At 42.5% G+C, this 26580-nt stretch overlaps 2 protein-coding genes across 3 annotated transcripts in view; one reads left to right on the top strand and one right to left on the bottom strand.

The window, feature by feature from the left end:
* Window positions 1-21130, top strand: part of LOC124789080 (piggyBac transposable element-derived protein 3-like) — a 38394-nt gene extending 17264 nt beyond the window's left edge. The window contains exon 3 of the mRNA XM_047256370.1: window positions 21069-21130. Within this exon, the coding sequence (XP_047112326.1) occupies window positions 21069-21130 (62 nt within the window). The remainder of the gene's footprint in view (window positions 1-21068) is intronic.
* LOC124789797 (sodium/hydrogen exchanger 8) overlaps window positions 19889-26580 on the bottom strand; it is a 46995-nt gene continuing 40303 nt past the window's right edge. For both annotated transcript variants that reach the window (XM_047257275.1, XM_047257274.1), the window contains one exon: window positions 19889-23547. In XM_047257275.1, coding sequence (XP_047113231.1) covers window positions 23434-23547 — 114 coding nt within the window. In that variant the 3' untranslated portion in view covers window positions 19889-23433. The remainder of the gene's footprint in view (window positions 23548-26580) is intronic.

Below are 26580 nucleotides of genomic sequence, written 5' to 3' on the forward strand. Positions count from 1 at the left end.
CCGGTGCCCAAACTCGGTAAAAACCAATGTGATGTGGATAGCTACTGGCCCATCAGCCTCACCAACGTTCTTTGTAAGTTGCTGGAATGTATGGTGTGTCGGCAGTTGGTGTGGGTCCTGGAGTCACATGGCCTATTGGCTCTATGTCAGGGTGGTGACTACCACCAGGGTCGCACTAAGACTGATAAACTTGTGTCTCTTGAGTCTGTCACCTGAACAGCTTTTTGCAGACACCAACACCTGGTTGCCATCTTTTTTGACTTAGGTAAAGCATACAACATGACCTGGCAACATCATATCCTTGCCACATTGTATGAGTGGTGTCTCTGGGGTCCGCTCCCAATTTTTATCCAAAACTTCCTGTCACTCCAGACTTTCCATGTCCAAGTTGGTGCCTCCTATAGTTTCCCCCTTATTCAGGAGAATGGCGTTCCACAGGGCTCCATATAGAGTGTCTCTCCATTTTTAGTGGCTATTAACGGTCTAGCAGCAGCTGTAGAGCTGGCGGTCTCATCTTCTCTGTATGCTGATGGCTTCTGCATTTCGTACTGCTCCTCCAGTACTGGTGTTGCTGAGTGGCACCTACAGGGAGCCATTCACAAAGTGCAGTCATGGGCTCTAGCCCATGGCTTCCAGGTTTCAACTGCAAAATCGTGTGTTATGCACTTCTGTCGGCATCGCACCGTTCATCCAGAACCAGAATTTTATCTTAATGTCGATCCACTTACTGTAGTGGAGACATATTGTTTCTTAGGACTGGTTTTCGACACCCGATTGACTTGGATACCTCACCTTTGTCAGCTTAAGCAGAAGTGCTGGCAGCACCTCAATGCCTTCCGCTGTCTGAGCAACACCAACTGGTGTGCAGATCGCTCTACGCTGCTGCAGCTCTACAGAGCCCTTGTTCAATCCCACCTTGACTGTGGGAGTCTGGTTTACAGTTCGGTGGTGTCCTCAGCATTGCACCTAGCGACATGAGCTTTTAGAACAAGTCCAGTGACCTCCATTGCAGATCTGACATGCACAGCTGCTCGCCAGTTATGTTGTACACATTTACAGTTCTTCTGAGCGTCCGAGTTACCGTCTCCCTTTCCCCACCCGTGGCAGTTCGTCTTCCTCACCGGCGGCCCCCACCAGGGCTAACGATTGTGGTTCATGTGTGATCCCTTCTGTCTGAACTGGAGTCCTTCCTTTTACCACCTCTACTTGAGGTCCATTCGCGTACACCTCCATGGTGTACACCTTGGCCGAAGCTTCGTCTGGACCTTTTACATGGCCCTAAGGATTCTGTTTACCCCGCTGTTACTTCCTCTCAATTCTTGACATGTTCCAGGGCTCTGAAGTTGTTTACACCAATGGCTTGATGGCTGATGGTAATGTTGGCTTCGCCTATGTCCACAGAGGCCATATCGAACAGCATTCCTTGCCCGCTGGCTGCAGTGTATTCACTGCAGAGCTTGTGGCCATATCTTGTGCTCTTCAGTACATCCATTCCTGTTCTGGTGAGTTGTTTCTTCTCTGTTCTGACTCCTTGAGCCACTTGCAAGCTATCAACCAGTGCTACCCTCGCCATCCTATGGTACCGACCTTGCAGGAAACCATCTCTGCCCTGGAATGGTCCAGTCATTCAGTGGTGTTTGTGTGGACACTAGGACACGTCAGAATCCCAGACAATGAACTTGTTGACAGGCTGGCCAAACAGGCTAAGCAGAAACTGCTATTTGGAGATGGTCATCTCTGAAACTGACCTGCATTCTGTCTTATGCTGCAAGGTTTTTCGGCTTTGGGAGACAGAATGGCATAACAGTATGCACAACAAACTGCATGTGATTAAGGAGACTATGAATGTGTGGAAGTCTTCCCTGCGGGCTTCTCACAGGGAATCAGTTGTCATTTGTTAGCTCCGCATTCGCCATACGTGACTAACACATGGTTACCTCCTCCATCACGAGAACCCACCTCAGTGTTGCTGCGGCTCACAAATGACGATCGTCCACCTCTTGGTGGACTGCCCTCTTTTAGTCGCTCTGTGACTTTCCCAGCACCCTACCATTGGTGTTGGGCAACAATGCCTCAGCAGCAGCTTTAGTGTTACATTTTATTCATAAAGGTGGGTTTTTATCATTTGATCTAAGTTTTAGTGCATGTCGTTTGTCCCTCTGTGTCCTCCACCCATGTGCTTTCAGGGTGGAGGTTTTAATGTACTGCAGAGTGGCTGGCTTCTCCTTTTTATTCTCATGGACAGCCAGCCATGGTAATCTGCTTTCTTGTTTTAATCTCTTCTATCTCTTTCTTGCATATGTCTGTGGTTTTCTTGTACTCTTTTGTTCTTTGTAGTGTTGTCTTTCTGTCGTTCTTGTTGTATTTCCTTCCTTTCGGTATTGTGCTCTACATCTCGTTTTTCTTCTTTCCCCTGTGCGATTGTTTTAACAGGAACGAGGGACTTATGACCAAGCAGTTTGATATCTTTCCCCCCTTTTAAACCAACCAACCAGCCAGCACTGGTACCAATGCCAGCTTCATCTTACTGTCATGTGTTACTTCGAGCCTTGTGCCTGCATCACTGCTACTTCATGCAGCCAACAACTCCGACATACCTGTCCACAGCTCAGCTGACCTTCATCTCCAGCTTGTTTCTGTCCTACTCTTTCTTTGGGTGTGTCAGATTGCTGACTTCAACAGCCACATACTTAGGATCGATTTTCTGAAACATTTTGCACTCTCACTGACCTTCAATTGGCCGCAGTGTTTCACCACGCATTGCCTCGTGCATTCCAGATACCTTTGCCCCCCTCACCACCCTCCTCTTGACATTTGAATAGTGCTACATACCTTATGGTCTCAAAAATGCCGTGCACAAATGGCAATGTTTTAATGACTACTTTTTGTTTTTCCCTCATTTTGCTGTGCATCCACTCCTCCACTGGAGAACAGAAGCTCCATTTATCTTGAATTCTCAAAGCACTTACGGACAATGGTGGTTACATAAACTATAATAAATCTTAGCACGTGCTACCAGGTGCCATACTGTCTTCGCTGACTCTATTCACCCCAAGTCTTGTGGCATCGCATTCATCTGCAATTTGCCATTATGTAAGACATTCTGTGACATTCTTCATTTTCTTGGAATGATTAATTTTTTCAGGCATCATATTTCACATGCTGCATCTTTGCAAGCCCTTCTGATAAACACCTTGGCAGGCAAAAGCACTTGTGGCACCTGCCCCCCAGGGGCTCCCAGTTCTCTTGTGAGTTCATGCGTGGCCATCATGGGTCCCCGAGCTATTGCAACCCATTCGTCCTTCCCAGGCTGCATTTCCTTCAAAGTGCCACTACCTCCCTCCCCATCCTGGCTCCTTCCGTCTGGCTCCCTGTATTCCACGCAGTTTTGTTCCTTTTGCCTGTTCTTTCATCCTTTCTGGCATTTTTGGTCCCCCCTTGGGGCTTGACCTCAACTTTTAAATTTTCTGTCCTTAGTGTGAGCTACTTGGAAAAGAACTTCCTCCCTAGCTTCTATGGCATGGATTCCTCTCTCCCTTTCTTCCCCACCATAGGTCCCATCTGCTCTGCTAGTCACCAGCATGTGTAGCAATTCCGTGTGGTGGGGCTGTTGTGTACCCATCTGGCTGAGCCCTCTAACAACACAGGGATCATACTACTGATATCTGAGCTACTCCCTTCCCTTGTATGCCAAGGAGTGGTTGCTTGTCATCCTGGAGCACTGGAAGTCCCAGCAATGGCCGCCATGTCAGACAGCTGTTGCTGTGGCTGGGTGGTGCCCATGGGGAGAGGATCGGGTGGTATCAGGGCGATGCTTGGTGCATGAAGTGTATCAAGCTGCAAAAATCTGGCTGTTCTCAATCGACCATTTCTTCAAGTGGTAGCGGATTGTTGAATGCTGCTTCATAGGTAGCCTTCTGTGGCTACACCCTGGGAGGAGGGCCAGGCTCACCGTCTTGGGCTGAAACACTTTCCCCGCTACCTGGTTTGTATTAGGACAGACGGGGACACATTCACCACCACAAAGCCATTGTTTTTTGTGGAGAATATCGAGAAAAGTTTGGCGAAGTGGAGTGCCTCAGTAAGATGTGGTTGTGTTCCCTGTTGATCGAAGCTTCTTGTCCCACTAACCTTCGTGCTTGTGACCCCTTTGGTGATGTCCCTGTGTCTATTACCCGTCATCAGTCTCTGAATATGGTCCAGGGAGTGATTTTTCATAGGGACCTCATCTTGCAAACTGATGAACTCTCGGCTAATCTGGAGCAACAAGGCATTAATTTTGTTCGACATGTGCAGAAGGGTCATGAAGACAACTGCGCTGATACTGGCACCTTTATTCTGGCTTTCGACGGGACTACCATCCCTAAGAAGGTGAAGGTTGCTTGTTACTGCTGTGTCAGGAAGCTGTATGTCCCACCATCTATGAGGTGTTTTCTGTAGTTGCATTCTGGGCATATGTTTTCCTGCTGTACGGCGGACCCTCTGTGTGAAGACTGTGGTTACCCACTCCATGAGAGAAGCCTCTGTGTTCCGCCATCTGCGTATGTCAACTGTCATGACTGCCACTCCCTATACTCACCAGATTGACCAGTTTACAAGAAAGAAAAGAAGATCCAAGAGTAAAAGTCCCTGGATCATCCACCTTATGCTGAGGCTTGCCAAAAATACGACTGAGTCCACCCAGCAACGACTTCTTCTACTCTTGCATCTATTACACCCTTTCCCCTCTTACCTCTTCATTACCCTAGCCCTGTCCCCCTGTCATCTCCCCCTCCCCTGGGATTCCCACACCCTTCCCCGCTGGGTGCTACTCCCTCCCAGGTCGAAGAAGTGCCCCTCTTCTTTGTCATCCGCTGGTGATGGGGATGGAGCTTCCACCCCTCCCCGCCCCCCCCATGACCCCCCTCCCCCCCCCATGAGCACTCCTCCCGCTGTCTCTCAGGCCGGAGGCCTGCTACCACAGCTTGGCCATGGTATGCGCTGTCTGTGCACCCCAAGGTTGACTGCTCTCTTTTAGTTTTGGATCTTGCAGAAACCTGTTCTCACTCTGTGCCCTGCCCACCTTAACCTCTGAAAGAGAAGAAGAAGAATAAGAATAAGAAGAGAAAGAAAAAGGAATGTAAGTCCCAGGACAAGGCCCTCCTGGTGCTCCCAGAGGTGCTGTCTCCCTCTTTGCAACCTGAGTCCAACATTTTATTTATGGATGTCACCCCATCCTCGTCAGTGACTACCACTGACCCAGTGACATGATCTCACAGCTACTTTATGTCTAACATGGACTCTTGCCACACGATAATCCAGTAGATTTGCGATTGATATTACCATCACCTACCAGAAATACAACAATTTATTTCCTCTTACTCTGCATTCAATTTTGCTCTATAAGAAATGCACTTCTGCGATGACCACTCTCAAACTTGTTGTGGTTATCGAGCATTCTGTTGGAACCGTACTGGCCCTGGGATAGCGTCTGGAGAGGTCTGCACTTTGGTTTGCGCTGATGTCGTTAGTGACTGGAGCTCCTTTCATATCAATATGGAAGCAATAGCAGCACAAGTGCGAATGATGCTAGCAATCATCATTTGCAGTGTCTACATCCCTCCAGGTAGGCCACTTCCTTATGTTGACCTCCCTACTTTAATTCAGAAACTCCTGCCCCACACCCCCTTCTCATGGACTTCAATGCAGACCACCCCTGTGGAAGAGTGCCACTTCAACAGATAGGGGTGTTCTAGCTGACCATCTTATTACGGTCTTTGATTTGTGTCCTCTCAATAATGGTTCCCTACTCACTTCAATACCACTCATGGCACATTTCCTGCATAAATCTCATGATGTCCTCCCCTGGTTCTATGATTTCCCTACATTGCTCACCCCCTGATGATATTTGTGACAGTGACAACTTTCTGGTGATTCTGTCATTCCCCTGCCACCGCCAGGCAGGCAGGCCCCCATGTTGGGTATTCCACAGTGCCAACTGGCCTTTTCATGTGTCTGCTGTGTGCGTAGACACCTTTCTCTCGAATTGCATTGATGCAGTTGTGCAAGATGTCTCTGCCACTATTTTACATACTGCTGGCTGGCACTGCTATCCCCCTACTGCTTGTGGGTGCATACATGGATGAGGTGGGTAGGGCAGATAGGTACAGTTGTGAGGTTAGACAGAAAGGGGGGTTGTGGAAAAATACAGAAGTGGCTGCATTGCTGGAATAGAGGGCTGTGTAGTGCTGGAATGGAAAGAGGCTAGATGGATAAGGACAATGGCTAATGAGGGTTGAGGCCAGGAGGGTTATGGGAACAGGATATATCGGAAGGATGAGGCCAGGAGGTTTAAAGGAATGTAGGATATATTGCAGGGAGAGTTCCCACCTGCGCAATTCAGAAAAGCTGGCATTGGTGGGAAGGATCCAGATGCCACAGGCTGTGAAGCAGTTATTGAGATGAAGAACATCATGTTGGGCAGCATGCTCAGCAATGGGGTGGTCCAGCTGTTCCTTGGCCATAGTTCGTCAGTGGCCATTGATGCGGACAGACAGCTTGTTGGTTGTCACACCCAAATAGAATACGGCACAGTAGTTGCAGCTTAGCTTGTAGATCACGATTGGTTTCACAGGTAGCCCTGCTTTTGATGGGATGGGACAACACTTGCATTTAGGTCTATTGCAGGGATATGAGCTATGAGGCAAGGTGTTTGGAACAGGGGTTGTGTAGGGATGGATGAGAACATTGTGCAGGTTTGGTGAACAGTGGAATACCACTGTGGAAGGGCTGGGAAGGATAGTGAGTAGGACACTCCTCATTTCAGGGCATGATGAGAGGTAGTCAAAACCCTGGCGGAGAACGTGATTCAGCTGCTACAGTCCTTGGTACTACTGAGTCACAAGGAATGCTCCTCTGTGGCCAGATGGTGGGACTTTGGGAGATGGTGAGTGACTGATGAGGTAAGGCATAGGAGATCTGTTTCTGTACGAGGTTGAGAGGGTAATTACATTTTGTGAAGGCCTGAGTGAGACCCACGGTATATTTTGAGAGGGGCTGCTCATCACAACAGATGCAACAGGTGGCTAAGCGTTAGGGAAGGGACTTCTTGGTGAGGAATGGATGGCAGCTGTCAAATTGGGGGTATTGCTGGAGGTTGGGAGGTACTGCTGTAACCACTTTTGAGGTGGAGGTCAATGTCAAGGAAGGTTGCTTGTTGGGTTGTGTAGGACCTGGTGAAGTTAATGGGGAAAAAGTGTTGAGGTTCTGGAGGAATGTCGACAGGGTGTCCTCACCCTCAATCCAGATCATGAACATGTCATTGATGAAACCGAACCAGATGAGAGGTTTTGGATTCTGAGTGTTTCAGGAGATTTCCTGTAGGTGTCTCATGAACAGATTGGCATAGGATGGTGCCTTGCAGGTGCCCATAGCCATACCCATACCCTGAATTGGTTTGTAGCTAACGCTTTCAAAGAGAAGTAATTGTGGGTGAGGATATAGTTGGTTATGGTGACTAGGAAGGAATTGTAGCTTTGGAATCTGTTGGGCGCGGGGAAAGGTACACTATGTAATCAAAAGTATCTGGACACCCCCAAAAAACAGAAGTTTTTTCATATTAGGTGCATGTGCTGCCACCTACAGTCAGGTACTCCATATCAGCGACCTCAGTAGTCATTAGACATCATGAGAGAGCAGAATGGGGCACTCCGCAGAACTCACGGACTTTGAACATGGTCAGGTAATAGGGTGTCAGTTGTGTCATACATATGTACACAAGATTTCTACACTCCTAAACATCCCTAGGTCCACTGTTTCCGATGCGATAGTGAAGCGTAAATGTGAAGGGACACATACAGCACAAAAGCGTACAGGCCAACCTCGTCTGTTGACTGACGTTCGTTTTATATTAATAGCATATAATAAATAACATAATTATCTCTAATATATTTATTATATCATTTAATCTTTGTTTATTGGTATAGAAAAGAAAGATTAGATAGAAAGATATAATATAATACATTTATTGGTATGCAGGTTGAATATTTATCTTCGTTTATATATATTGGAGAAGTTGTTGTGGTCATGAACAGGCGTGCGGTTCTTATTATTTGCCCCAAGTTGAAGACTGTCGTAATGCATAATAGGGAGACATCTAGCCAGACCATCACACAGGAATTCCAAACTGCATCAGGATCCACTGCAAGTACTATGACAGTTAGGTGGGAGGTGAGAAAACCTGGATTTCATGGTCGAGCAGCTGCTCATAAGCCACACATCATGCCAGTAAATGCCGAACGACACCTCGCTTGGTGTAAGGGGCATAAACATTAGATGACTGAACTGTGAAACAATGTTGTGTGGAGTGATGAATACTGGTACATAATGTGGCGATCCAATGGCAGGGTGTGGGTATGGCTAATGCCCAGTGAATGTCATCTGCTAGCGTGTGTGGTGCCATCAGTAAAATTCGGAGGTGGTAGTGTTATGGCATGGTCGTGTTTTTCATGGAGGAGGCTTGCGCCACTTGTTTTGCATAGCACAATCACAGCACAGGCCTACATTGATGTTTTAAGCACCTTCTTGCTTCCCACTGTTGAATAGAAATTCGGGGATGGGGACTGCATCTTTCAACAGATCGAGCACCTGTTCATAGTGCATGGCCTGTGGTGGAGTGATTACATGACAATAACATCCCTGTAATGGGCTGGCCTGCACAGAGTCATGACCTGAATTCTATAGAACACCTTCTGGATGTTTTTGAATACTGACTTCATGCCAGGCCTCACCGACCGTCATCGATACCTCTCCTCAGTGCAGCACTCCATGAAGAATGGGGTGCCATTTCCCAAGAAACCTTCGAGCACCTGATTGAACAAATGCTTGTGAGAGTGGAAGCTGTCATCAAGGCCAAGGGTGGGCCAACACCATATTGAATTCCATCATTATTGATGGAGGGCTCCACGAACTTGTAAGTCATTTTCAGCCAGATGTCCAGATGCTTTTGATCACATAGTGTAGTTTTCAATAGCAGTAAGGCCATGGGCATTAGGGATGTTAGTGTAAATGGAGGTGGCATCAATAGTGATGAGCAGGACATTATGTAATAAAGGAACAGGAACTGTGGAGAGTCAATGGAGAAAATGGTTGGTATCTTTTTTATACGTGGGTAGGTTGCGGGTATAAGCTGAAGGTTTTGGTCTACGAGAGCAGAGATTCTCTCAGTGGGGACACAATAACCTGCCACAATGGGGTGTCCTGGATGGTTGGGTTTATGGACTTTAGGAAGCATGTAGAAGGTAGGAGTGCAGGGAATGGTAGGGGTGAGGGGCGAGATGGGCTCTGGGGAGAGGTTCTGGCATGAGCCTAAGGAGTTGAGGAGAGACTGGAGATCCTGCTGGATTTCTGGAATTGAGTCACTGTGGTAGAGTTTGTTGATTGATGAATGTGACGGAGTGTAGGGTCCTCCTGTCAGGAAATCCTTGTGCTTCAAAACAACAGCGGTGGAACATTCGTCAGTAGATGAACCATGGACCTTGTGTTGGTGGGGAGGCTTGTGTGCCTCAGCGATACAGATGGCCGTACTGTAGGTGCAACCACAACGGAGGGGTATCTGTTGAGAGGCCAGACAAACGTGTGGTTCCTGAAGAGGGGCAGCAGCCTTTTCAGTAGTTGCAGGGGCAAAAGTCTGGATGATTGACTGATCTGGCCTTGTAATGCTAACCAAAACGGCTTTGCTGTGCTGGTACTGTGAACAGCTGAAAGCAAGGGGAAACTACAGCCATAATTTTTCCCGAGGGCATGCAGCTTTACTGTATGGTTAAATGGTGATGGCGTCCTCTTGGGTAAAATATTCCGGAGGTAAAATAGTCCTCCATTCGGATCTCCGAGCAGGGACTACTCAGGAGGACGTCGTTATCAGGAGAAAGAAAACTGGCGTTCTACGGATCGGAGCGTGGAATGTCAGATCCCTTAATCGGGCAGGTAGGTTACGAAATTTAAACAGGGAAATGGATAGGTTAAAGTTAGATATAGTGGGGATTAGTGAAGTTCGGTGGCAGGAGGAACAAGACTTTTGGTCAGGTGAATACAGGGTTATAAATACAAAATCAAATAGAGGTAATGCAGGAGTAGTTTTAATAATGAATAAAAAAATAGGAGTGCGGGTAAGCTACTACAAACAGCATAGTGAACGCATTATTGCGGCTATGATAGACATGAAGCCCACGCCTACTACAGTAGTACAAGTTTATATGCCAACTAGCTCTGCAGAGGATGAAGAAATTGATGAAATGTATGATGAGATAAAAGAAATTATTCAGGTAGTGAAGGGAGAAGAAAATTTAATAGCCATGGGTGACTGGAATTCGAGAGTAGGAAAAGGGAGAGAAGGAAACATAGCAGGTGAATATGGATTGGGGTTAAGAAATGAAAGAGGAACCCGCCTGATAGAATTTTGCACAGAGCATAACTTAATCATAGCTAACACTTGGTTCAAGAATCATGAAAGAAGGTTGTATACATGGAAGAATCCTGGAGATACTAGGAGGTATCAGATAGATTATATAATGGTAAGAGAGAATTTAGGAACCAGGTTTTAAATTGTAAGACATTTCCAGGGGCAGATGTGGACTCTGACCACAATCTATTGGTTATGAACTGCAGATTAAAATTGAAGAAACTGCAAAAAGGTGGGAATTTAAGGAGATGGGATCTGGATAATCTGACTAAACCAGAGGTTGTACAGAGTTTCAAGGAGAGCATATGGGAACAATTGACAGGAATTGGGGAAAGAAATACAGTAGAAGAAGAATGGGTAGCTTTGAGGGATGAAGTAGTGAAGACAGCAGAGGACCTAGTAGGTAAAAAGATGAGGGCTAGTAGAAATCCTTGGGTAACAGAAGAATTATTGAGTTTAATTGATGAAAGGAGAAAATATAAAAACGCAGTAAATGAAACAGGCAAAAAGGAATACAGACATCTCAAAAATGAGATCGACAGGAAGTGCAAAATGGCTAAGCAGGGATGGCTAGAGGACAAATGTAAGGATGTAGAGGCTTATCTCACTAGGGGCAAGATAGATACTGCCTACAGGAAAATTAAAAAGACCTTTGGAGAAAAGAGAGCCACTTGTATGAATATCAAGAGCTCAGATGGAAACCCAGTTCTAAGCAAAGAAGGGAAAGCGGAAAGGTGGAAGGAGTATATAGAGGGTCTATACAAGGGTGATGTGCTTGAGGACAATATTATGGAAATGGAAGACGATGTAGATGAAGATGAAATGGGAGATACGATACTGCGTGAAAAGTTTGACAGAGCACTGAAAGACCTATGTCGAAATATGGCCCCGGGAGTAGACAACGTTCCATTAGAACTACCGACGGCCTTGGGAGAGCCAGTCCTGGCAAAACTCTACCATCTGGTGAGCAAGATGTATGAGACAGGAAAAATACCCTCAGACTTCAAGAAGAATATAGTAATTCCAATCCCAAAGAAAGCAGGTGTTGACAGATGGTGCACCATCAATGTGAGGAGAGAGAAGAGGTCTTATTAGATCAATAAGGAAGAAATTAGTATTTATTGGACCTCATTTACATGATGCAGTTCATCACTTGATACTTCAAGTAATGCTATGTGCCAAGTCAGCTACAATAAATGCTACAATGGAGATACTTGTCCATACAGTGAACTATATTCAGCCACACAGATTGGTACATCATACACTTAAGGAATCGTTGGCTGATGTTGAAGTTGAACCTACCATTGTTCCATACCACTCTAGAATAAACTCGTTAAGTCACATACAAGCCCCTAAGAGGTTCCTTAATATGCAAGAAGGGGTCACAACATCTCTAGAGATGAGTGACAAAAAGGACAAGCATCTCTGTGATTCTTTGTTGAATTGCTGACCTTGCTATTGTGATCATCACTAATTATATGAATCCAATAAGTCTCTCAGCACAAGAGAATGATCACTTGATATGAGATATGGCATATAAGATTGATGCTTTTCAACAAAAATTAAACCAATGAAAAAAGAAAGAAAAGAGCTTCAGGTTCATGACATGGAGCATTTCCCAGAACTCAAAGCAGTCAGTTGTGGACCAGACATGACTGACAATGTTTCAACAATTGAAACACTTCATACTAAGTTCTCAAATAATGATGATGTTTGGTTTGTGGGGCACTCAACTGTACAGTCATCAGTGCCTGTACAAGTTTACATTCTGTACACAGTCCAATCTAGCCACTTTCACAAATGATGATGGAATGATGAGGACAACACAAACACCCAATCCCCAGGCAGAGAAAATCCCCAACTCAGTCGGGAATCGAACCTGGGAGCCCGTGATGCAGAGGTAGCAATGCTAGCCACTAGACCACAAGTTATGCACTAAGTTCTCAAAGAGATTGCAAGACATTACATCACTGAATACTGAGTTTCAAACAAAGAGAACTCCAGGCTGATGTATCAACAATATTAGGAAAAGGATAGAGTGCTACTCACCATAAAGATGACCTGTTGTGTTGCAGATAGGCACAACAAAAAGAAGGTTACACATATAGCTTTTTGCCAGAGCCTTCTTCGGCAAAGAAAACACACACATGTTCACACAAGCAAATGCACCTCTTGCACACTTGACCACTACAACTACCGCTCTAAACAGTCAGAGCTGCCATTGCTAGGGGTCATGTTTTCATGAGGTGTATTTGGTTGTGTGAATTTGTGTGCACTTCCTTTGCTGAAGAAGGATTTGGCCGATACCTGTAATGTGTAATATTCTTTTCATTGTGCCTGTCTGCAACTCAGCATGTCATCTTTACACTGATTAGCCATCTATCCTTTTTCTGCTGAAAAGACTGCTGATGCACCTCATCACTTGCAACTTGAGCTGATAGACCTACAGTGTAGCACCAAGTGCAATGGTCTGTTTGTCCAATTCAGGAATTTACAAGGCATTTATAAAGTGTTACCCTAAGAACGACATCACTGACTGCACAGACAATTTGCAAAAGTTATTTCAGTGTTCATTTCAACATGTGTGCAAGCATTCTTTCTGTTATGAAACTGACAGTCCCACTAATATTCAGGTTTAACAGTTTTTTAATCTGTATTACTCTCTCCATCATGATATATTACATATTATAAAACTGTTGTAGGAAAGTTCTCATAGAATGACCATGGCATTGCCGCTATCAAGCACTACCTCTCTAAATGCCCTTCATGCTTCAAACCCACCACCTTATTTCTTATACATGTTACCAACTATATCCTGACATGCAACTACTTTTCCTTTGAAGGGAAGGCTCACAAACAAATTCACGGCACGGCCATGGGCACCCACATGGCACCCTCCTGTGCCAACCTATCCACATTCCTTCACAACCTCAACACCTTTCATCCCATCTGTTTCACGTGATCCTCTTCTACCCAACATGCCACCTTCCTGAATGTTGACCTCAATCTTGCTAATAGCTCCATCCCCACCCCTGTCCACATCAAACCCATGACCACCAACAGTACCTGCAGCTGCCATCTCTTCTACTCCAAAAAATCCCTCCCATATAATTTGTCCACCCATGGACAACATATCTGCAGTGATGAGAATTCCCTTTCCCAGTATACCTAAGGCATCACATAGACATCCATAGACAGGCAATACTCCCCAAACCTAGCCAACAAACAAGTTTCCCATGCCATATTCTCACACACCCCTGAACCTCCCACAAGCTCCAAGAATCAGTACAAAGGAGCATCTCTCTCAAAACCTAGTATTACCCTGGATTGGAACAACTTAACCGTATCCTTCACCAGGGCTTTGATTCTCTCTCATCCTGCCGTGAAATGAAGTACATCCTGCCCGAGGTCCTTCCACCCCTCCTAAAGTGGTGTTCCAACACCCAGCTAACCTACATAACATCCTAGTCCATCCTTATCCCACTTCCACTCCCAAACCCTTGCCACAGTGAACATATCTTGTGGCAGACAAAGGTGCAAGACCTGCCTAATGCACCCACCCAAATCCTCATACTCCAGTTCTGTCACAGGCTTATCCTACCCTATCATAGGCCAGGCCACCTGTGAAAGCAACCAAGTTGTATACCAACTCTGCTGCAAACACTGCACATCCTTTTGTGTTGGTGTGACTATGAATCAGCTGTCCAGCAAGATAATTGGTCACTATCAAACTGTTGTCAAGAACGAAGTTGACCACCTGATGGCACAACGTTCAGCAAAGCACAACATGCTCAATTTCAATGGTCGCTTCATAACCCGAGCCATCTGGATGCTTCCCTTCCCCAGCTTTTCTGAACTATGCAGATGGAATTTATACCTGCAACACATCCTCCTAGCTTCAGTCTCAGGTAACCCATTGACCCTGCACCATCCATCCAACAATTAACCATTCCCATGGCCTTTCACATCTCCTGGTTCATGTCCCCATGTAGTCTTCAGTGTCTACCTTTTCCTCCTGCATTCCTAGCAGTCTCTCTCCTTACCTACCACCTCCTTCTCCTCTACCCATTCTGTCAATACAACCCCCCCAAAAACCAACACATCTGTCACAAAACAGCATTGGCACTGACATTGTAGCTGGCACCATGTGGGGGCATAGTCATGTGTCAAAGGGTAACTCGAAAAGCTACCATGTTTTAACTCTTGTGTGTCTGCCTATCAACGACTCATTATCATAAAACTGAACTGTATAAGAATTTATAAATGTCACAACTTAATGATAAATGCCTATATAGCATCTTCAGATTTTGTAGTCCTGTCATCCACTGGTGCATGCAATAATACAGTATGTTATTACTTTGGAACTATTTAATTGTAACTGAGTAAGTCTCAATTTTTGTGCCATATGTGTGTCATCTTTATTGCTTACAAGATGTCTTCAGTGGTCTGGAATACATCCATATTTTTGTTTACACTATTTAGTTTACATTTAGGACATTGTATATTGAGGTTATAAGCATTTCTTGCTTATCTATTACCGGTATTTATAGCATTTTGTTTAATAAAAAGAATGTGTAGTTCTTATCATATTAGCACTATCTAATGTGGTTATTTGAGTTAGTAATAAAGTAATTGCTGTGCAGAAGGAGAAAATGGTGAAAACAAACACTAGTGATAAAATACTGCTTGTAAAAGTATGCTGCAAGCCCCTTTGAATTAGTCCCACTGTGTTACATACATGTCTTCCTATGTTTCCTGCTTGTGCAGTCTTCAGCACATAGCTGTATTACTCACAAACCAGCACAAAGCACTGTAGAGATCGAAGTCAGAATGCTGGGCAGACTTAGCAAGGGCTGACTGATACCTTCAATACCTTGTGTGGTATTACTTATGAAATATCATTATTTTCATTATTAACTACCTGTGTTTCTGATTCATCTCTTCATCTATACAATAATTTAAAAAATGCTTGAATGTTTGAAAAATTCTCTTTTGTTTGTTGCTCTGGCATCTGTCATTTTAAGCTATGAAATGTGTTGTCTACCCAACATATACTTCTGTCTTGTTTTCTTTATACTGTTCTAGATTTAAAGTGCTTCTCATGGCAGAGTTTCATTTTGTCTCCTTGAATACATTTTTCATTAGTTTTACTTGATTCAATATATCATATTCTTGTTAATGTTTGCTTACAGCTCTCACCTTCTTCTTTAGTAGTTGGCACATTGGAGTTTTTCTTTTGCTTTATTTGAATCTGGGACATCTTTCACTAATTACACGAACACCTTCATTACGTAACTTACACTTTTTTCTATGCCTATAACATCCTCAGATTTTAGGAAGTGTCACTTGTTGCTTGATTTAGCCTGCTATGCTTTCCTGCAATTAAAAGCTCTGATAATCTATATTTCTGATTTTCTATTATATGCTTCATCATTTACCAGTTTTGTATCTAATTCTACTGTTTATCGCACTAGTCTACGTTCTTCGGATATTCTAAAGAAATTTAAGATTAACATACTTTATAGTTTCTTTCTTGTCTGATAAAATTTAGTTAGTTTCATTTTTAGTTTCCAACATCATAAAATAAAAAAAAAAAAAATTGCTACTCACGACATAAAGGAGGTCTCAAGTCACAGGTACATACAATGAAAAAAATAAATAAAATAAATAAATAATGATAATAATAATAATAATAATTTCTAGAAACATTTCAGCATTTAGACAAAGTCCTCCTTCAAAAGTAGAAAAAAATATTTCCTCAGAAGTAGAAAAAACACACACACACACACACACACACGGCCATTGTCTTCAGGTGCTAAGGCCTGACTTTTTCTATCCCACCAGTGCACCTTCAGCATTTCCTCCCCAGCACAGCCTTACAATGCTGCAGCCCTGTCCTGTCCCTGCAGGCTTCCACAGGGAGCACTTGTATCTTCTACCATCCCTACCCTACTACCCATCCCCATCCCTGTCCTATGCGTCTTTCCCACTACCCACCCCAGCTAGACTGGTGCTCACATCAGGCACAGTTCCAGTTGAGCAGTGAATTTGTTTGAGTTTTCTACTTCTAAAGGATTTTATTCAAAAGCTGAAATATTTTTAGCATTCTGCCTGTCTGCGACTCATTTATAGATCCATTTGATCTTTGCCAAATCCATTTTCTATTTGTACTGTCCTGGAAGAATGTGTTAAGGACAGACATTGGAAAATCTGGGATAGAATGCAACAATATTGTGAAAAGGAAAGTTGCTACTCACCATATAGCGGAGATGCTGAGTCGCAGGTAGGCACAACATAAAGACTGTCGCACATAATAGCTTTTGGCCAGTAAAGCCTTCGTCAGAATTAGATGGCCAGCACACACACAGGTTGGCACAGGATGTTGCCATGAGGGTACCCATAGCCATACTGTGGATTTGTTTGTAGGCAATGCCTTCATGATGTTTCATGGGTCGTCTAGAGGAATCCTTCCTAAGCACCCAGAATCCTAAACCCCTCACCTTGTTCAGATTCATTGATGATATCTTTGTTATCCGTACAAGGGTGAGGACACCCTATCCACATTCCTCCAGAATCTCAACAACTTCTCCTCTATTTGCTTCATGTGATCCTACTCAACCTAAGAAGACACCTTCCTAGATGTCGACCTCCACCTCTCAAAGATGGCTACATCAGTATCTCCATCCATATCAAACCTACTAACCACCAGAAATATCTCCACATTGACTGCTGCCACCCATTCCATGCTAAGAAGTCCCAAGTCCCTTCCATACAGCCTAGCCACCCATGGTCATAACATCTGCAGTGATGAGCAGTCCCTCTCGAAATATACTGAGGGTCTCACTGAAGCCTTCACAAAAAAAAAAACCCTCCCATGTCTCATCTTTCCAGTCTCCCACCACCTCACAAAGTCCCACTGTCCAGCCACAGAGGAGCATTCCTCGTAACTCAGTACCACCCAGGACTGGAGCAACTGAATTACATTCTCCGCCAGGGTTTCGAGTACCTCTTGTTGTGCCCTGAAATGAGGGATGTCCTGCCCACTATCCTTCCCACCCCTCCCACAATGGTATTCCACTGTCCACCCAACCTACACAATATACTTGTTCATCCCTGCACAACCCCTGCTCCCAACCCCTTACCTCATGGCTCATACCCCTGTAATTGACCTAGATGAAAGTCCTATCCTATACATCCTCCCACCACTGCCTACTCCAGCCCAGTCACAAACATCACCTATCCCATCAAAGGCAGGGCTACCTGTGAGACTAGTCATGTGACCTACAAGCTAAGCTGCAACCACTGTGCTTGCTGCTTTTTTGTTTGGGGATAACAACCAACAAGCTGTCCGACCGCATGAATGACCAACGACAAACTGTGGCCAAGAAACAAGTGGACCACCCTGTTGCTGAGCCCGTTGCCAAACATGGCATCCTTCATTTCAATTACTGCTTCATAGCGTGTGCCACATGGATCCTTCCCACCAACACCAGCTTTTCTGAATTGCCCATGTGAGAACTTTCCCTGCGATATATCCTACGTTCCCATAACCCTCCTGGCCTCAACCATCATTAGTCATTGTCCTCTCCCATTCAGCCCCTCCTCTGTTTCCATTCCAGCACTAGACAGCCTTCATTCCTCCATCACATGCAGTCTTTTTACTTCTCTCCTTTTGCGGTATCCCCTTCATCTCTCCGCTCCCTCCATCTAACCTCCCGACTACACACAACTGCTCTACCCTCTTTCCACATTGTCCCTCCGCACTCTGCAACAGCATGTCGCTGTCTGCCACCCAGTCGCCACTCCCATCATGCACCAGTGCTGTTGCTCGCAGGGTGGCCTCAATTGCCTGAGACTGCACGTGTGTGTGTGTACGAGTGTGTTTGCTGTCTAATTTTGATGAGGGCTTTACTGGCTGAAAGCTATTATTTGTGACAGTCTTTTTGCTGTGCCTGTCTGGGACTCAGCATCTCTGCTTTCCTTTTCACAGTACTGTTAAGGACAGACATGTTGTTCTTGGAAATTTCTACTAATGTGTGACATTGTGTCCTTTCTAGTGTCCATTTGAAGACTCATTCAATCATTTCTGTCTTGTCAAATTAAACTCCCACCATATTATATTGTAATGTGATGTCTTGCTCATTTCTGTAACTCTTTGACGAGGTCTTTACCTCATCATGGATGCTTAGGAATAATGAGAAATGTCAGTCAATCACATGTAGGTAAATTCATTGTAATGTATCTACAAAAAATGTATCAAAATGACAACTTGTCACATGTGTTGAACGAAATATGCTTCATAAAATTATGTCTGGGTTCCTGTTTTTCTTCCTGTGATTTACATTTAGTACAGACATTTCTTATAGATTGCTATGTTCGTTAAAAATTGAAACCTCTTTGGAATTATATACACCTGCTTCCACAACTCTAGCAAAAGCTAAATAAAAATGAATTTCCATTTCATAACTAGCTTTGCAGATATCTGAACATAAGTCAGTGAAAATTTTTTCCAGAAGACACAGGATCAATGATAAGGAAGGAAATAACACAAAATTTCATCACGGTCTGAATAATTTATTAGCTTCCAAAAAATAGTTTGTTGAATTCTCAATATATGGATGATGCTGAATCTTTTACAAATCTTTGAAGTGAGCTGATTTTCAGTCAGCAAAAATACAAATAAATAACATTTATTTTCAGTAATTTAAAATAAGTTCCTTTTGTTCAGTCATCGACAAATATAATACTGATATTCTTTGTATTTTAGCAACAGAGAGAAGTTGTATTAACTGTAAACAGTTTGGCAGATAGGAAACATTCACAATATTATTAATACTCATTAATTTGTTGTAATAACCAACAAATAAACTCAAGCTTTACACTGATGTTTACAGTTCTGCATTATATGGTAATAAAATAATATGTGTCTCCATAATTAATGAAACACTGACCAGCAGAACAAGTAGAATATGTCAAATAACATTTTATAACAGCATGAATATAATAGAGGGAAACATTCCACGTGGGAAAAATATATCTAAAAACAAAGATGATGTAACTTACCAAACGAAAGTGCTGGCATGTTGATACACACACAAACATACACACAAAATTCAAGCTTTCGCAACCAACGGTTGCTTCATCAGGGAAGAGGGAAGGAGAGGGAAAGACAAAAGTATGTGGGTTTTAAGGGAGAGGGTAAGGAGTCATTCCAATCCCGGGAGCGGAAAGACTTACCTTAGGGGGAAAAAAAAGGACATGTATACACTCGCGCGCGCGCCCACACACACACACACACACACACACACACACACACACACACACACACAAACACAAACACACACAGGTGTGTGTGCGCGAGTGTATACCTGTCCTTTTTTCCCCCTAAGGTAAGTCTTTCCGCTCCCGGGATTGGAATGACTCCTTACCCTCTCCCTTAAAACCCACATCCTTTCGCCTTTCCCTCTCCTTCCCTTTAAGCTAGAATTTTGTGTGTATGTTTGTGTGTCTATCAACATGCCAGCGCTTTCGTTTGGTAAGTTACATCATCTTTGTTTTTAGATATACTTTATAACAGCATATAGACACTGTTTAATACTAGGTAATGAGTGTTGATACTGCAGAAATTTTTAAACCTTCTACAAAACAGTTATTCACTGATCAGATGACAGTATATTTTGAATTCATATTGTGACTAAATGATTCTTTATATTTTGTGGTAGTGACCCCCCAACAAAAATTCCTGACCTATCCAACTCTTCTACACAAGAAAGGAACTATTAGTTTCAAAAGCTAGAAAGTTTATCACTTTCATATGTATCAATATGCAGTACTATACATTTCAAATGTTGAAGGTTTCGATTGAATTTTCCTTTGATACAATTAATCTCAGGAATGAATGATCTCTAGGGCACAACTCATTTTGAATAGTAACAGAAATAATGAGGAAAGGCATGGTGAGGTAACAGTTCATTATCCTGTCTTGGGTGAACTGTGCAACTATTGCTCCACATAATACAAGCTGAATGCTCATGTTCTTGAGGAGGAAGTGATAGTGGTTGAATAGGAGTTACAGCACTGACAAAATAAGTAAGTACTGAAAATCGGATACAAAGAAATTATTTATTGCAGTGTGACAAACAGCCTGCTACTTTGGTCTTACCCTATGAAGTTCAGTTAATTACACCATTTGAGAAAATTTTTGGTGACTACTATTCTGGGAAACAATTTGATTACTTCTTTGTCATTTCCCAAAACTTATTCAGTTGTAAATTGAGGTGGGTTTCTAATACGAACCATATGTACTATTTACCTAATAAATTCTTTCAACTATTTATGATAAGTTTGAGTTAAAAAAACTGTAAATATGGAGCTACAAAAAGAGGCAACAAATCATCTTACTACCTGCTAACTCTTCTTGTTGCCACGGTGACTTATCCTTTCTCCCATTACCTTTTTCTATTTTATGTACATTTCCATGTTGCTCTATTTACATACATCTACAGAAAGAAAAACTCTTGATTTCAAAAGTTCATGAATGTTTCAGATTACTGTTTGCACTATGGCTACTTCTACCGGTAGGAAGAAAATTGTTCTGGATAAATGATAAAACATAACATTACATTGGCAGTGGAAGTCCAGATCATCATACTGGATTCCAGGGAACAAAAGAGAAAGAGAGTGAGTGAGTGAGTGAGTGAGTGAGTGAGTGAGAGAGAGAGAGAGAGAGAGAGAGAGAGAGAATATCCACCGAAGGGGTTACACACTACAAGCCTGAAGTCTTTTGCTTTAGACTGAAATACTGAGTGGTAATGGAAAAGTGAAGGGATAATATTTTGTCTACTTATTTTCTATATCTTCTATGTATTTTTAATTAATTATTTACTTTATTATCAAATAAATTTGTATATGTTCACACAGATATAATTTAGTCACCTAGCAAATGACACTAAGCAGCAGCCTGAGATACAATAGTATATAGTTTAATTTCATGGTATTAGACTTGACAGCGAATTTTGTTTTGATAACATTTACTTATACTTTGGCCAATATGTTGACATAGAAACAACAACATTTGCATATAGTTACATATAACAGTTTGATAATCCATTTACTTATTTTAAGAAAAGGTAATAAAGTTGAAATCATGGTCCCTCGATTCACATTTAGCTTCTCATATTAATATGTGCGCACAAGACATCACAGACTGAATTATAGGCACTATAATTAATAAAATACCTGCAGTAATCTATTAAAGGTGTGCTTCCTTGCCCACTTCCTACAAAGCAATTACAAAACTCAATACATTTACAGTACTAAAAATGACTGCACACTTCACATATGAAAATAGCTACACTCTACAGAAGCAAGAAGATTGTACAGATCTTTCATATCACACTTTTGTTGTAGCAAATATTGCTAAATTCCAACATGTCTCTCTGCTTTTCTTAAAACTACTAGACCTAGATAAACATAAATATTCTTTTAAGTACTGCATAAGGTTCTTACAAAAACACATGTTCATAAATACTGCAATCATGTTTTATACCTAAGTGACACTTATTGTAAGAAATTTAACATGTCTGATGTAAACATGTCAATCACAGAATTTTTGCTGTAAATATTATGCCTGTGCACCATCTTAATTTCAGTGTTTGCGTAGTAGTTTCAATCTGAGCTTGTTGTTCTGCTGAAGTATTTGAAAACAAATATCTGTCTCTCTGATCTGAAGCACTCTTTGTGGCACAGTAACATTTCTGAAGATTGAGCTATCTGTCTTTCAAAAATGTAAATACAACTATGCTTTTTAGATAGTAATAGCAATGTGGAAAGGATAGATTCCTACTCATCACATAGAGGTAGCACTGAGTCAGACAGGCAAGTGAAAAAAGATGCTAGAATATTTCTAGCATTCTATTGTATTGTGCCTGTCTGACTCAATACCTCCTCTATGTGGTGACTAGCAATCTATCCTTTCCACATACTTATTTTCCTGCCCTGGACTTTCCATTGTTTGATTTTTTGACTTCATGTAATGATCCATTTGGAACACAATTACAAGTGAGCCCACAATCAATGAAAGTTGTATGTGGCTGGTTAAACAAAAGGGATATTTTGTTTGGTTGGTTTAGTTACAGAAATTAATTTACTGGAAAGACAGTGGTTTAGACTGAATTTTCAAAGAGATGTTTACTAAGAACTGGAGAAAATTTATTTGTGGTCAGTAATGCTCTTCAGTTTTTTTTTTTTTTGAGTTTACTCTCAAGTGTCAAAGAGATGAATCAGATTGTGAGACATCTGTTTAGCAAAAAATGTGGAAAGTAAAAAGATGAAGATACTGTACACTGAATGGTTCCCACATTTTAGCACTATTGTTTGAGCTTTAACAATGTCGTTTACTTCAGTTTATTTTCTAGAAAGATTCATAGTAATATTTCATCCACACAGATTTGTAAATCTTGTCACACAAAAGAAAATAAATAATGAGATTTTCGAAAACAAGTGGGAGCAGATTTGTTACACATCCAGAAAAGGAATTTCCTTGTATGATCTGAACCAAATTAATGGTATCACTTTCTGCAATTAGTGATGTATTATAAAACAAGATGCAGAATCCATATATAACACCATAGACAGAAATTTTACCTTAAGCATTTCAGTCACACATATATAAATAAAACACTGAACAACACAAAAAACATTCACTTTCTGGTAACTATCAAAAATCACAAAAAAGAACTTACAATAGAGGAGTACTGAAAAGTCTATTCAGTTTCAGAAAACTGTGTTCAGGTGAGACCAAGTTCTACTCTGACAACGTGAAAAACAAAGAAAGTAATTCATAGAACTCGGGAAAACAGTGACAACTTTACTCTCTCATTGCACACACTGTTCAATGCCTATCAGTTTCTGCTAAATAAAAATCTGCTCCTGTACTGGAATTTCTGTTTTATATATACAAGAAATACAATTATGATGGCATTATACAGGAAATTTTACTGCCGTGATGCCGTAGTAGATTCATCATCTGTTTCTGTGGGCGATATACGAATTGCTTGATACCACTGATTTGTTAAATCTGTCATTTGACTTTTGCAGTCCTTCAGCTCCTGGAAATTGTTGAGTTCATTAATACATAAACTATGCTACAAAAAGTGTTTGTAGGTATTCTTGCTTTAGCAGAATAGCAAGCAAAATAAAAATGACAACAGCAAACTATATTTTTATAAATTGCACCAAGTGGAAAAAAGTTCATTATTAAATGAGAAACTTAAGGTCTAAATAACAATAATTTCACACACACACACACACACACACACACGGTAAGAGGGAGAGTGGGAGGGTGTGGAGAGGGACAGATGGTGAGGTAGAGAGAAGGGGTTGGATGGAGGGGAAGGGTGGGAGGGGCACAGGTAGGGGGAGGGTGGTAAGGGCACAGGAAGGGGAAGGGTGGGAGGGGTGGGGAGGGTGTGGGGAGGGGTGGGTGAGGAGGGGTGGGTGGGGGTGGGGTGGGGAGGGGGCAGGGCGGGAGGGGTGGAGAGGGGGCAGAGAGGGAAGGGTGGGGAGGGGGCAGGGAGGGAAGGATGGGGAAGGGGCATGTAGGGAGGGGGCAGGGAGGGAAGGATGGGGAGGGGGCATGTAGGGAGGGGGCAGGGAGGGAAGGATGGGGAGGGGGCAGGTATGTGGGGTGGGAGGAGACAGGGAGGGAGGGAGGGAGAGTGGGGCAGGGAAGAGTGGGGAGGGAGGTAAAGGGAGGGTGAGGTGGAGGGGGAAGAATGGGGGAGGGCGGGAGGAGGATGAGGGGTGCGCACGGGGGGGGGGGGCAGGAGTGGGTGCGCACGGGGAGCGGGAGTGGGTGCGCACGAGGGGGGGATGGGAGAAGTAGGAGAGGAGGAGGGGGCAGTGATTGGCGTGAGAAGAGGAGGAGGAGGGGTTGGTGGAGAGGGGGAGGGCGAGAGTGTGGATGGACGCGGGGGGGGGGGGGGGAGGGAGGAGGGGTAGCCACTGCTGGCTGTGAGATTGAAACAATGCCTCATTTATTCAAGGTAAAGTGGTAATTGTTCCATTCTACAATTTTCTTTATTACTTGCAAATGATTCATGATGTCAGCAAAGCCTGATCATTAGACTGTGCATCCACTGGTTGGCAGAAACGGGAAAGCTCATCGGTTGAGTGGCTAAAAGCTATCAGATGGCAGGAGGGAAATAAAATACCTTCTGTGGATCAAGGCTGGAGGAAAAAGAAAACTCGGTTATCAAATTCAAATCGGGAGATTCTCAAACATATTCAGGGGTGAGATTCAGGGCTGTGGTGCATGTTGTTGGGGCATGCATCCGAGACACACAAAACTGGTCAATTGCAAGACTAGGTGTCCAAGGATTGCTACAGCAAGTTTTCAGAAAGTAATCAACTGTAAAATTGAAAGCCAAATTTTATACTAATTAAGAGACACTATATGAAAAGGAAGATTGAAAAGGCCATCACATTCCCTAAAGCAAGAATATGGATGCGATAAATGCTAGTGTGTACTTCTTAAATGATGGCAAAATGTGCAGCATTCTGTCATTACAAAAAAGTGCATATTGCTATCTGCATTATTGATACTATGATGGAATGTACTGCTGAATTAAGCATGATTATAGAAAGATGTTGTAAATATATGCTGAGTACAAGTAATAAAATGAAAAGAGACTATGTAAAGGTGGACTGAGGAAAATTTCAAACTGATTTCAATGGAACAGGCAAAAGTAAAAATGAAGTCTGAATAATATTGGGCAAACACGTGAGCGATAAAGTGGTAGAAATATTCTTAAAGAGTGACCTGCACAGCTGAGTAACGATGTGTCCCTTCTCTCTGGCACTAGTCATGAGGGCCACTGAGACCCTGTATGGTCCCTTGAATACATTGATTCCCTACTCATATGGCACTAGTGGTATCCTGATCAATGCAAGCAGCAATGAATTGATGTCTCAGTAGGGGTGTGGTCTTGCCACCATGCTGGTAGACGTTACTCTTTCTTACATGAAACGTAACATGGTCTTGTCACAACCTGCCAACATAAAATGTGATTTTTGAATCAGAAACCTACTGCATAATTTTTATTTACAGAACGAGTGCAGATGATGTTACTTTGCCCTACTTTGTGTGGTAGTTTTGGAATGCTACTTATTTGCATATACAAGCATGTAGAACACTTGTCGCCAATTTGAGATTTGTTGCATACCACCTATGTGCTGTTTCAATTTTGGTCAACTGCGTACATGTGCCTTCGGGCAGTACTTGAAATTTTGCATCCTGGTAATAAGTTTTAGCCAGCCATTCTCTCCCCTTTAATATGCATGAATGCACACATACAGGAAACTGTCAGCACTGATATATGGAAATACAGAACTATTTGAAAATAATTCCACATATTGGATTGCACCTCAATAAATAGCAGTAACTGCAAAGCAAGAGGGGAAAATTACATTTAGCTTTATTAAAGTTTAAGTCAGGTGTGTCCAAGCTACGGCCCATGGGCTGCATGCAACCCAAAGCAAGTATTAATCTGGCCCAAGAAGTGAACATTTCTCACACAACTGGTAACAAAAATAAATCCATTTAGTCAAGCTATGATAAATTGAAACATTATCATAAAGATGGGATGAAATACACTGTCATACTTTTAGACTTGATGCAAGAAAAAAAATTATTTCAACATTTTTCAAAAAATACTCAAAATTTTTGTATTTAAGTGATACCTTTTACAAACAATATATCCCTCACTGCCAAGTCATGTGTTACACATGTCATCTTTTTTTTTTTGGAAGCACATACATGTGTGAAGAGTTATTTTTAGGAGTAAAGCACACAAAGAGTACAAACAGAAGCAAAATCTCAGACAAACAAGTTGGGAACGCCTTGAAAATAGCAATACTTCTATGATTTGTAATTACTTACATGTAAAATTATTAATGAAATCTCATAAATAAAATGCCAAATTAATTGCATCTTGCTTGTTTAGAATAAAGAATCATAAATTAATAAACTCTAACTTACTTAAATGTCGTAACTATATATCTCTGACCAGCCTTTTTTTCTGGTTATTGTTAGTGTTAAGTATATTATGTGCAGCCCAATACTCATCTTTCAGTGTGGCTCA

The sequence above is a fragment of the Schistocerca piceifrons genome, chromosome 3 (genome assembly GCF_021461385.2).
Source record: "Schistocerca piceifrons isolate TAMUIC-IGC-003096 chromosome 3, iqSchPice1.1, whole genome shotgun sequence".
NCBI lineage: Eukaryota > Metazoa > Arthropoda > Insecta > Orthoptera > Acrididae > Schistocerca > Schistocerca piceifrons.